The sequence below is a fragment of the Anas acuta genome, chromosome Z (assembly GCF_963932015.1).
Source record: "Anas acuta chromosome Z, bAnaAcu1.1, whole genome shotgun sequence".
Taxonomy (NCBI): domain Eukaryota; kingdom Metazoa; phylum Chordata; class Aves; order Anseriformes; family Anatidae; genus Anas; species Anas acuta.
The window spans coordinates 20928048-20940261 of record NC_089017.1 but is presented as its reverse complement, the minus strand read 5'-3'; the positions used below and the strand labels follow the sequence as shown (position 1 = coordinate 20940261).

General features: G+C 41.3%; 1 protein-coding gene across 7 annotated transcripts in view; it reads left to right on the top strand.

Moving 5' to 3' along the window:
• The window catches only part of IQGAP2 (IQ motif containing GTPase activating protein 2), a 128127-nt gene that overhangs the window by 16580 nt on the left and 99333 nt on the right, over window positions 1–12214 (top strand). For all 7 annotated transcript variants that reach the window (XM_068667604.1, XM_068667601.1, XM_068667599.1 and 4 more), the window contains exon 2: window positions 4951–5050. In XM_068667604.1, the coding sequence (XP_068523705.1) occupies window positions 4951–5050 (100 nt within the window). The remainder of the gene's footprint in view (window positions 1–4950; window positions 5051–12214) is intronic.

Genomic DNA, 12214 nt, shown 5'->3' with positions numbered 1-12214 from the left:
AAACAGTTACACATCTGAGTACAAATGAATAACCAGAAAGCCTTAAGTGATTCTGTAAAACAGTATTTTTTCCTAGTTTCTGGTTTTTAAGAATTAAAAAACTGGCTCGTTTGTGATTATCCCAGAATATTTTGAAATTGTAAATGACTCCACAAACTTACGTTTGCAAATTAAAACAAAATTCACTTTTCCTTATATGCTTTTCAGTTACATATTATAGAAGACTTATTTTTTTAAACAAAAACATAATTTATGGATCCATGGGGTTGTTTGTAAGTCATTGCAAATTAGACCTGTAAAACACCTATTTACTGTCATCTCAAGTGTAAAGGCACTTATGTGAAAGATCTGATAAGTCCAGTGTTGATGTGAATGATCTCTGTGACCCTGGGACCTTCAAAATCCTTGTCATAGTTGTGATAAAAAGGTTGACTCTGAACTTGGAACACATTTGCATAATTAGCACTTGTGGAGCTCATAAGATTTGCTCAGTTTACACGATAGTCTTCTATGAACCTGGTTTTATTTTGTCTACTAATGCTGAGTCAGACTGGGCAGATGGTTTTTGTGCTTTGTCAGCTGTAGGTGCATACGGCACCTTGGGATATGTTGGCAACCCAGTATTTGGCTGACAGAGCTCCAAGTGCTTGATAACATCTGAAGTGGCCATCTTGCAACAGGGAGCACAGAAGATGTTTTTGCAATCTACAAGCCTGAAACACCAGCTAGTCACTGCTACTGTCTTATCTGCTCTTCTGTTGAGGTACTATACCATACAGGAATATTTCAGACAAAGATGATGGTGAGCACTGCTGCAATATGTCAGCTGGTGGAAGATGCTCAAGTCTCAACTCAGATTACCCTCTAGAAAACAGATATCTCTGGGGGGATGAGGGAGAGGGGTATAGGGTAGGAAATGTGTGGAATGAGAGTATGTAAGAAGTTGTTTGTAGTATGCCATCTTTTCCACTGAATCAACTTAAGTAATTAGTGGAAGAATTTGCTTACTCAATTGTTATATCTTATGAAGTGCTCCAATAAGTCTGCTCATGTTTGTTGAAAATTAGGTATGACAATTTAAGCTTTAATGCTGCTAGCTGCTCCATGCAGAGTTTTCTACTTATTCCTCATTTGGAGTTCTTTTTGTAAAGAAATATCTGTAATGAGGGAGCCCAGTAACTAAACAAACATTCTTTGTATTAACTGCTGGCTAATGGGGTGGCAACAATTAAAATGAGTTGAAATGGAGAGCTTTTAGGAACTGCACTGGCATTTGTCTATATATTCATAACATCTAATCTTTGAGGGAATACTTGTGATGTTTTTATCTGAATTCTAAACCCCAAATCCCCAAACTGATGAATTGTAAAACATGATTTCAGATGCATTTTTCTCTTCCTGCAAAGCCTTATGTAGTGGACATGTGCCTTGTTTTGTGGCATTTGGATCTTTTCAGCAGCAATGTTAAGTCTGTCCAGATAACTCTTGGTCATACCAGTGGGCTGGAGGTCTCCAGGTGAACCCTAACCTTGCTCTTCTGCACCCATAACATTCTTTATCATAATTCTTTGAGTTTATCATTATCAAGAAGTTACTGATAGAGCAGAATCTATTTCTCATTTCATAATTCTTCCACATCTTCTGGTTGATATGTGCCCTGTTTGGAAAAGAGACTGAGCTTTCTGTCTTCAAACCAAGATCACTTGTCTGGAAACTTGTGTGGATGGATGTACCCAAAGCGTTTGTGTGGTAAGGTGGAAGGCTATATGCTTGAGTTTATCACTGAAGACTGAAGTCTTTGCCAAAAAAAAAAGTTACATCAAACCAGACTTAAAGGACCCATGATCTTGAAAGTCTTCAAACTAATTTGCTGTGCAGCTTAGTCCTGCTGCCACCTCTATTCCACAGGTTGTCATTGCTGTTTCTAAAAGCATTTGCAAGTGCTTATTTCATGTGATATCACTGTCGCTTTGAAGCCAGCATGTGCTGGAGGGGAAAGTGTATAAGCAGTCTTATCAGAAGGCGTTGGGTGTTGCAAGAGACTCCTCCCAGCATAAGTACCATAGGTGTTGGTGCTCCCTGTGCTTTGCTTTTTCAGAGCATAGTTATTCTGCCCAGAAACACACTTTAGCACTGTCAGGAAAGAAGCCTAACCTGTGAATTGCTGATGCAGTATCTCTTCTAGAAGAGATGCATGTTTTTCACTTTTCAATGTCTCTACATTCTCCACTCTTGTCATTTTTCCTCTTTGTTAGAGGTTTCCCAAAGCAGAACTACAGCAATCCCATGATATCTGTCACTGCCTTCACCCACCCTCTGAGTCAATCTTCACCAATAATTTTAATGAGGGATTTTATGTTGGCCAGGGCTGCTTGATCAGGTATGTCCTTGTTGAGGATAGGAGGCACCCATGGATGTGTTGATCCAGGAACAGATTATAAAGCATTTGTTATTCAGTTAAATTCCTAGTCTGATGTTTATCAAATGGGTTGTGTGCTTTTCCACTCCACTGTCCTCTTTTTTTGATTGTCTGTAGCAAGTTGCGTCTGAAGGGCAAGAGTAAAAGGTGAGAGCAGCCAAGTACAGGAGCTAAGAGGAGCAGGACATGGTAACAGCAAAGCTTTTCATGGGGAGCTGATATGGGGGACCAAGTTCAGGTTACATCAAGGCTGACAGGACTGCACCACGTTAGGGTGGTTGGCTGGGCTCATCTGATGGCACTTGTCATCATCCATGGGCTCATACCTCTAGGTGAGCAATGCTGCCTGAAAACTAGCCACAGAGCTCACTGCCTCAGGTAATGAAGTGGTGTATTAAACTTCAGCATGGGGCCCATTGATACTTCACCCTTGTCTAAGGGAGCCATGACTCCTCCCCTGCAGAAGCGCCGTGTCGGGGTGTGGGATCAGCCTGTCCTGGGCATGCTGACAGACGTGGGCAGGAACAGCAGCAAAGCAGCCTCCATAGCCAGTTTCCCATGCCGAGTGTTTTATGGCTTGCATCTTATGTTTGCCTCCACATTCATGTTTCAGTTCATAATGAGTGATGACCTGATTACAGTATCTAAGAGCTCATTTTAGAGTGAGTCATGTTTATTGGAGCTACCAGACTTAAAAGGGACTCGGAGCAAGACACGTATTTGTTTTATTGGTGCACGAAACTTCTGGGTAATTAGGAAGAGCCATCTTAAAAGCAAAGGAAGATGAGAGATATCAGTGCTTGTGGTGATTAAAACTGAAACTACAAAGCTTGTAGTAGCTATATTATATGTTAACAAATGTGTGGTAGCATCAGCCTAAAACGTGGGCGAGTAGTGTCTTTTTTTCTGTCCTCAGTAAGGACGTGCTCTGTGTACTTCTACTTGTCAACATGGGTCATTGGCATGCTGAAGCTACAGGATCTGTTTTGTGTGTGGTCTCCATTTGGAGAAGAAAGTATTTTAAATATCATTAGTGCATAATGAAGTGAAAGCAGTCTACTGTGACTCCATTTTCTCATGTACCTCAGATAGATGGGATCACTTCTCTTTTCTTTTCTCAGGTTCAACCTTCAATATGTGTATGTTCTTGTAAAGCACTTTTGCTTTGTTACTGTGTCTCTTACCCAAAGTGCTCGTATCAACTCAGGATGGTGTTTACCCACTAAATGAAGTTGCATCAGGGAAATGCTGAAAACTACTTGTGGTTTACATGATCTGTGTGGCATTACAACTAATGGTGGCCAATAGTGCATTTGGGAAGGAGAGGGTCTGATTTTTTTATCAGTGTTTCTTGATGTTCTCAGCTTGTGGCCTGCTGCTGAAAGTGGCTGGCCCAGCCCTGTTTCCGTCCCCACCCTGTGTTTGCATGAGAGTGGCTGCAAATGTGTAACGACTCAGATCAGAGATTTGATCCTTCTAGAAGTGCGTCTCTTCATAGCTCTTGTTTGTTGTTTTTTTTTGTTTGTTTTTTTTGTTTGTTTGTTTTTTCAGAAAGGTCATCTCCTTGTGCTTCATGGATGCAGCCATAACATTGTCAACTCTGGCACAAACTGTTAGGAATATGTGGCTGAGAAATACAAGGGAGGGTAGGATAAACTCTTCTGGCAGTCTCCAGCACAAATAGGGTGTTTTGGTAACTGGTTTATAGTGAAAACACTCTTCAAGAGCCTCACATGCTATGATTGAAGCTCATCCAGAAGTCAGTAGTACTGTATTGCCCTGCAGATTTAATGCTGGAAACATATGAACTTCTGTAAGGATGGAGATTTTGCTCACAGAGGACCTTTAACCTACAAAGAGGGAGATCAGTTGTGAGGCAGTTAATGATCAGGGATGCTTTCAGCTGGAGGTGTGCACAGAGTCATGCTTAATAGGTTGGGGCAGTGCTTTTATGGGAGGTGGTGTTTCAGCAGTAAGTAAGGGTATGAATACCATATCTCCTTCATTTGATTACAGCTCTTATCACAGGGCCCATCGATGACAGGCAGCCCAGTCTGCACGTTAACAGCTTGCTGAAGGTGCAGCTGGCTCCCAAGTTGCCCTTGAGACGAGAAATGCCCTTGCATTGTCTCCATCTCTACTTCTGTGGCTGTGTTTAGCATGAAGCTGCTCTATCCAGTGCTCACTTCAAGCTTGTGTTTGGGAGTCTTTAAACTTCTCTGAATATGTGTAAACTGAAACTGTCAGCTCCCAGGCATAACCCCTCCTGTTTGAAATCTCCTTTTTACCCCAAACCAGGTGACGGACAAAGTGTGATATGTGCTTGGTCTGAGCAAGTGGCACTTAAGGAATTCATGCTACAGAGAACAGCACCTTCTTAGTCATCTAAATATCTTTGTGTGCCAAAAAGGTCTCCATGTAGAGGAGGGACAACTATGCTAATTTCATTTCTGCACTATTTAGCTTAGGTTTTCTGTAAAACCTAAATTGCCTCGAATCATGTGTAACTTGATATGGGTTTCACTTTGCAGCTATTGTGGATGATGAAAGGCTTTCAGCGGAGGAAATGGATGAGAGGAGGCGTCAGAACATTGCTTATGAGTATCTCTGCCACCTAGAAGAAGCAAAAAGGTAAGTAAATGAAAGCTCTCTTATAGCTGACCTTTAAATACAGAAGTTAAGGCCTGCTGTGTTCTTGTGTTGCAATGCTTAAAATAACTTTTGCATTACTTTGATTAACTTAATATTGGAATCATAACACTTCAGTGTGAGAAACAAATAACCAATATGAAAAGCATCCTTCAAAGAAAGGGTTAAATAAAGAAAATCTCTTCAGACTCACTGTGGTGGCCAGTATCAATGAAAGCAAAGGCTGGGTGTTAAAACCTAGGGCTGTGGTTTTGTGAGAAGCTGAGTCAAGCTTGTGTGACTGACTGGGGAAATGCTTTTGCTCTTGGCCACGTGGTCCTACTCCCGTCTACTTGCTTGTGCTTTTGAGGAGTGACTTGGGTTGCCAAGATGGCAGATAATCACCTGGGCTCTTACTGGGTTAATGATCCATACCAGCTCAGTGTTTCAGTGGTAGTGTATGGCAAGTGCATACAGGGCAGTAAAGAGTACATACAATGTACTCTTCTTTTGGCTCCTTTGACCCATTGCTTAAGACTCATTACTCCTCTCTTCAATTGACAGTCTGTGATGAAGCGCTGATTTTTCGAGGACACCGGGATTTTATTACTGTGCCATCCTATCTACAATTCACTCTTAAAACACATTCAACAATACTCTTGTAACTATTAAGCAAGAAAACAAGGCGGAATATCCTTGTGCTTTTGGAGTAGCTTAAGGTGTTGCTATTATCATTTGTAAAAACATTTCACACACAGTGTTGGAACAGTTTTTCAAAGATGCCTGTTGTGCTCCATTGCTCCTGTACAGCTCTGTTGTTAACTATCCCACTACTGATCTGCATCAACAAATAGATAGGGAACATTACTCCTCATCTCCAGTTGGGTGCCTTTCCTAGAAATTTCTGTATGCAAAAGGAAACTTGCATTTTGACAATCAGTAGTACATGTTCTAAAACTTAGGAACCATCACTGTGATGAGAAATCACAGGAACCTTAGAAAGGAGCAACACAGGGTACATCAGTCAGGAATCAACTACAGAAGAGTGCACTGGGTTTTGTGTCCACGCTGTTCTCCAGCATCATTCTAGCACTGACAGTTACCTTTCTAGCAGCCATGGGGCAACTAGCTGCCATTTACTTTCTTTTAGATGTGTTATAAAAGTCATGCTTTCTTATTTCAATTTGCTATTCATTCTGCTGTCCCACATACTGTAGTAAGCGTTGCCTTCTTTTCTCTTTCTTCTTTCCACTGCGGAGGGTTTCCATGTTTGCATATTTAAGATGACAGTCCATTGTGGTAGCAGTATGACACTTGCCCTGCTCTGTACACTCCTGTTGCCTGCATCATGCAGTTACAGGAGATTGCCCTTGGTCAGCTGGCTGTGCTGGCAGGAAATTTGAAACTCTTTTGCTGAGTTAGTTTTCTAGTGGTTTAGTGAGCTGACTAGTCTGATCAAGGGGTCAGAGCAGAATCAGTGCTAGCAAAAAGAAGGGGATGGAGTGCAGCAGGTCTTCTCCTAGCATGCTGAGTTGGAGGATCAGCTTAACCACCTTAGGAAATCTAGTCAAGCTTTGATTTTACTTAAAGTGTACTCCTCCATTTTTTGCAAGTCCACAGCCTGCTGGCCTCTGGCAAGACAGGAATAATTAGTCTACAGATCCAGCCTTTTCTCTTCCATTAGTATTATAACTAATTTATCTTCCTGATTTTTTTTTCACCCTCTTCACTTCCCAGGGCTGTCACTTTGAACTCAAGTTCTGTAGTTCTTCCTTTGAAGCATCCCTTGACACTTAATGAGGAAATGTTTTACAATTACTGAATTAAATTATCATCTTCTATGAGTAATCCACCTTCTCTTCCTTGTATTTATTTTCATAGGGATTCATGCCACTAGTGGTTTTCCAGAGGAAACAGCTTTAGTTCCACTGGCAGGTGATAGGGCTTACAGCAAACACTTAGTCAATAACTCCCAGGGCTGTCAAGTACCTGGAAGAATTTTGGGATCTCAATTTTTGAAATGTACTTTTAAGTTAACTGTTGATGCTACTGTATAAGGTGTATGAGTGCTGCAGCATAAGAGACTTTGTGGTTCCTTGTCCAGTCATTGCTGAGGGGTAGAATTGTCACAGATTGAGCTAATGCAGCAGCACAATGCTGCTGGATATCCTATTTGGGTGCCTTAACATGGTGGTGATTTGACAGGAAATGTATTTTATATATTAAACACAATATACTTCAAACAAGATAAGAGGGGGAACTGCTCCTGGTCAGTGGTTTGAATCTGTTTAGAGCACAGAATCTGCTTACAGAACAAGGTGATGCTTGGCCAAGCAATCAAGGAAGAGGGCAGGACTGCACGGGGAGAAGAGGATGATGGAGGCTGTGGAGGTTCTGTCAGATGGACAGAGCTGCTGGGGAAGAAAAGAGAGTGAGGGAGGCTTTTCCCTTCACTGTAAGCTTCTGGAATAATTCAGTTGCATCAGAAAACTTCCCCCTGAGAGGGGCTCTTGTTAATGTGAAAACACCACAGCAACACACCCTGATGAAAACTTGCAGACACAAGCAGAAATGACTTGATCTCATAACTGTGTAGCTTCTAGCCCTCCTTGAGAGCAAGCAAATAATGTGAGCTGGGGTGGTCAGGGACAAGCTGGGCACAGGTGGAGCCAGGTGGGTATGTGGCAGAGGTGATCTGCCACTCCTCTGTTGGAACAGCAATGGAGGAAAATATCACAACTCACTGCAGTCACTGCACATGTTGCCATTGCTTCCCCAGCAGCTGCAGCATTCTCCTTGTAACAACAGAGCCTAAATGAACCCAGAGGTGCTAGGAAGCAGCGGAGGTGCTAGAAAGCAGGAGAGCAGCCTTGGAGGGAGTAGCAGGGCTGTAATTCAAACTGGCAAAGCAGGACTGGTGCACACTTGAAAGACCTGGTTGCAGGCTGTCTCATCAGTACAAGAGGGCTTGTGTGCTTTGGCTGCACTAAGTGTGAAGCTGCAGTCAATGGGCCAGCATCTGCAGATCTTCTGGGCTGCACATTGGTGCTGGTGGGACTGTCAGAGCAGGAGAACAGGAGCTGGTGGAGGAGGCAGGATGGTGCCTTTGGCCCCAGGCTGTGGAACAGCCCATAGCTGCAGGCATTGTCCTGCTGCCTGTTCTCTCCTGGGTGATACTGGGAGCAGGAACTGCATCTTTTACATACCTGATCTAGAATCTTGATGTCTGTTTAGTTGGTCACTTTTTTGACCCCTATAAAGCCTGAATGAAAGGAGAGGCATCTTTCAGTATTCATGGATCTATAGATAGCAGTGACAATAAATAGAAGAAATTACTAAAGCAAAGCAATTTATTTCCATTTGGTTGGCAGCTGCTGAAACAGCTAAACAGCAGTGTGCAAACACAAAGGGCTTTGGTCCATACTGAAGATGAATAAATACTGAAATAAACAACTAATAGCAGAAGACTGGGGTGAAGTGTGGTTTTAGACACAATACTAAGGCAGGGTCTATGCTCTCTGGCAATATTTGTAATCAAAATATTGTTTTATAGCAACTCTGCATTTCAAAATGCCAAAGTTAATTAAAATGGTGAAGAATGTGTACTTTCAGCTATTTTTCAGACCTCTGTTTGCACACTTACTTCCTGTAGTCCAGCTTTATTAAAAAAAAATGAGTTTAAAGTGAAAGGAGAATCCTGCTGCTGGTAGCTGCTTCTGCAAATAGTATTTTCTGTGCTAGACATAGTATCTTTATAAATATATATATATATAAAATATAGGAAACTGTTTTTTAAACACATTGAACAGGCTTGTAATATTTGCAGAGATCTGTAATGTCTGAATAGGGTGTTACATTTGGTACTGGAGAAAAAACATTTTCTTCCTAAATTGTTGATTCTTTCATGCCGAATAGCATCTGAGCATCTGAGGGTTTTCTTGCTCATAAGACATTGGGTTTATAAACTTTCCTTAAAGGCAAGAGTCATTCCATGTTGGAAAAATTGAGAGGTCTTGGTATCCTTAAGCTCCTAAGAAAAATAAAACTAAACACTTAGGAGTAGGGATTTCTTCCTTCAAGAAAAGTAAATGTGTGCCTACAACAGAAGCTCACCAACAGTTGCATGAATATGTTTCAGTATCATTTGGGAATTTTTTCTTTTAAATGATCAAGGCTTAAAGTAGGCAATAAGTAACAGCTGGACCACAGACCTTAATGCCTTATTGGATGAGGCTAATTGTAACAGATAATCTCTGGAAAGGAGGATCTTGTGGTAGGTTTTATCTCTGTGATGCCCAGAACATCAGATTCTATCTCAAGTTTGGCTTTTGCTGTTGCTTGTCTCTTTGCACTTGTGCAATTACCTCTCTGTGAATGATAACACAGATTTGAGGGTTTTTAAACTGTGACTAAAGCTTTGGCAATAATGCAAATTGAATTTACAGTAAAACTGTTGTAGCTGGTTAGGGTTATAAACATCCATAATTAAGGAGGCTCTATTTCTCTTGGTTTCTTGGAAATTATACCTTCTTGTGCTAGGCTTAAATTTGGACCAGAGGAAGACTTATTTTACTAACCTTGCCCCTATACATGAAACTAGGCGGACTTTTATAATGTATCTACTGAAATTTCATAATCAGAACTGCCAACATCTTTTTTATTTCTTTCTTTACTTTCTTACTAACTTGTTAAATAGGACAAGAACTTGTGTGGAACATTGAAATTAAAAGACAAAGAAGACAATGGAGGAAAACTAACCTGGGAATTTCTTTTTGAGAAATTTGGAAATGAAATCAGAAAAGAATGCAGATTTACTGTACAATAGGAAATCAAATAATCCATTTTAAATTTCAGAACCTGCTTCCTTCATCGTACTAGGTTTTATTAAATTGGTTTGCAACGGCTATTTGCAGTATTGGTCACTGATGAGATCACAGTTGGAAGCTGCTGTGTGAAAATGCACATCCAGTTTAATATGCTTAAAAGGTCAAGCCCTGAAGTGCTTAACTGGTTCAGTTAAAGCTAATAGTTCTGTGGTACCATAACACCACAGAAAGCTTTGGTTGCTCCAGTTGTCGTGACTGAGGGGTCATGGGGGTTTGCTTTGGAGCCCACCCTGTTATTGGGGGGAACTGATACTCTGATAAGGCTTGGTACAAACACTTGCCAGGCTGCTTGCTTCCATTTTTCCATGTTTAGGTAGTGGTAATTGTGCAGCCCTGGATGCTCATGGGTAAATCAGCACAACTCAAATACTCTATTTTATGTCCATTTCTTTCAGACTGCAGAAAATCTTTCAAGCTTTGTGCTTAAAGGTAAATGCATAATATTATAATACAGCTGTACAACTAGCTGACTATGAGCAGAAAATAAGATACTTCCTGGTTGTCTGGTTTGTATGAGTTTGTCCTAAAACAATTCCTGGAGTAGCAGTCAACTGACACTGTAGATTATGTACTTTGGATCATCTTCCCCGTCCCTTATGTATAATAAAACCAGCGAGCCTCAGCTCTGTAAAGGACAAGTGTTTGAAATTAAGATGCTTCATGAGATGAAACTCTTGGATTAATCCTGTTTGGCCATGATGCTCATGTCCTTGAAGTATCAGTCATATACTCGGTCTTCAAAGTTATTGATCAGCAAATATACTTATTGTTTCATGCCTTGATCCTCAAAGGTACTCATCTAGCAGACTGCAAGCTACTGAGTTGAACAGGTTTGTGTTCCAGATGGATGTACAATTGTGCAGATATGCCAGAGTTTTCATATGCAAGTGTCAGTGGTATCAATCAGTCCAAATAATTGCTTGGATAGCAATATTTGCATATGAAAAGTCTTACTATTAGGATCTGAAGGAGAGAGAAACCTTTGTGCCACCATGAGAGAGCTGTTTCTGTACAGGATGCATTGACCTGCTCATTGGGATGTTGAGGTAATTCCTGCACATATTATGGGTCACTGCTCCGTGTGTATAGATGTTGGATAATGCTGCTGAGTATTGATGGATGTGACCTTTGTTTTTTGGAGACTAAACCATATGGCACTTAACCTATAACATGCTCTGAAGCTAATAGTACAGTCATTTCAGAGCCAGTTCTTTCCTGAAGTTTTCCACTTTTGTTTTAGGCAGTACCGTCATGTAAAAGGATTTTTTTAACAGAGGAGTGACCAGTGTGGAATCTAGTTTTGTGCTCTAACACCCTCATATTGGCATATTGTAAGTCCAGTTTCACCAAGAGAGCAAGTGGTGCTTTCATTCCTCCTTCATTTTTCCCTTTGCAACTTGGATTATCTGCTGTGCAACTCAAAAGCAGGATTGCCTTTGTACTCTGTTGTGAGCCTAGCTCCCTGTCAGAACAAGCTAATGGCCTCATTCTGCACCCTGAGTTCCTATTTAATATTAAGCATAACCTGAGGGGGCCTCATTAAGGAATGAATTGTAGCTGAGTCATCATGTCACTGTACACAACATTGTAGAGTTGGGAAGCAGGCTGCAAGGGGAGGATAGTGGGGTTCCTTGCATGTCACCAACCAAAATTTCCGCATCTGTTCTGTTGGCAATGGTGAAGGAAAGCCTGGGGCTGAACTGTGTATGGGGGAGTGTAGCTGTAGGTATTAGAGGTAGCAGATGGATTGAAGATTTTTTTTTTTTTTAAAGGGATTCATATGAGGTTCCTGTTGGGAAGAACCTGTGACAGTAACTGTGAGCTGGAGGGGTGCTGTTATCTTTTGCTTGGAGTTTGGAGGACTTTACTGTTGCTCTTAACCTTGGGGTGGTCCTTCTGCACTGTTTGATCTCTTAGTAAGACAGGGTGTATGCTCTGCTGTTCCTATACTTCTGAATGTAGACAAAGCTTTTGCTGGCTAACCTGTTAATAATGGAACAAATCACAATGTGGGTGCTGGGTGTACATGCTCTGTGCTAGTACCAAGTGTGCTGGACTATTGGCTGCAACAGCTGCATGCTGCATTGCTGGTGTAGATGACCTGCAAGTGGTGAATGTTGCCTGGCATGTATGCCATCATGCTGCAACTTCAGTGCAACCTTCAAAGAGCTTTGTAAAGGGTTGTGTGTCTGTTTGCCTTGGAATGGAGAAGGAAATTACCTGGGATGATGGATTTTTTTTTAACAGTTCCCTTGCAGGAGTGTGCTTTTCATATGCTGAG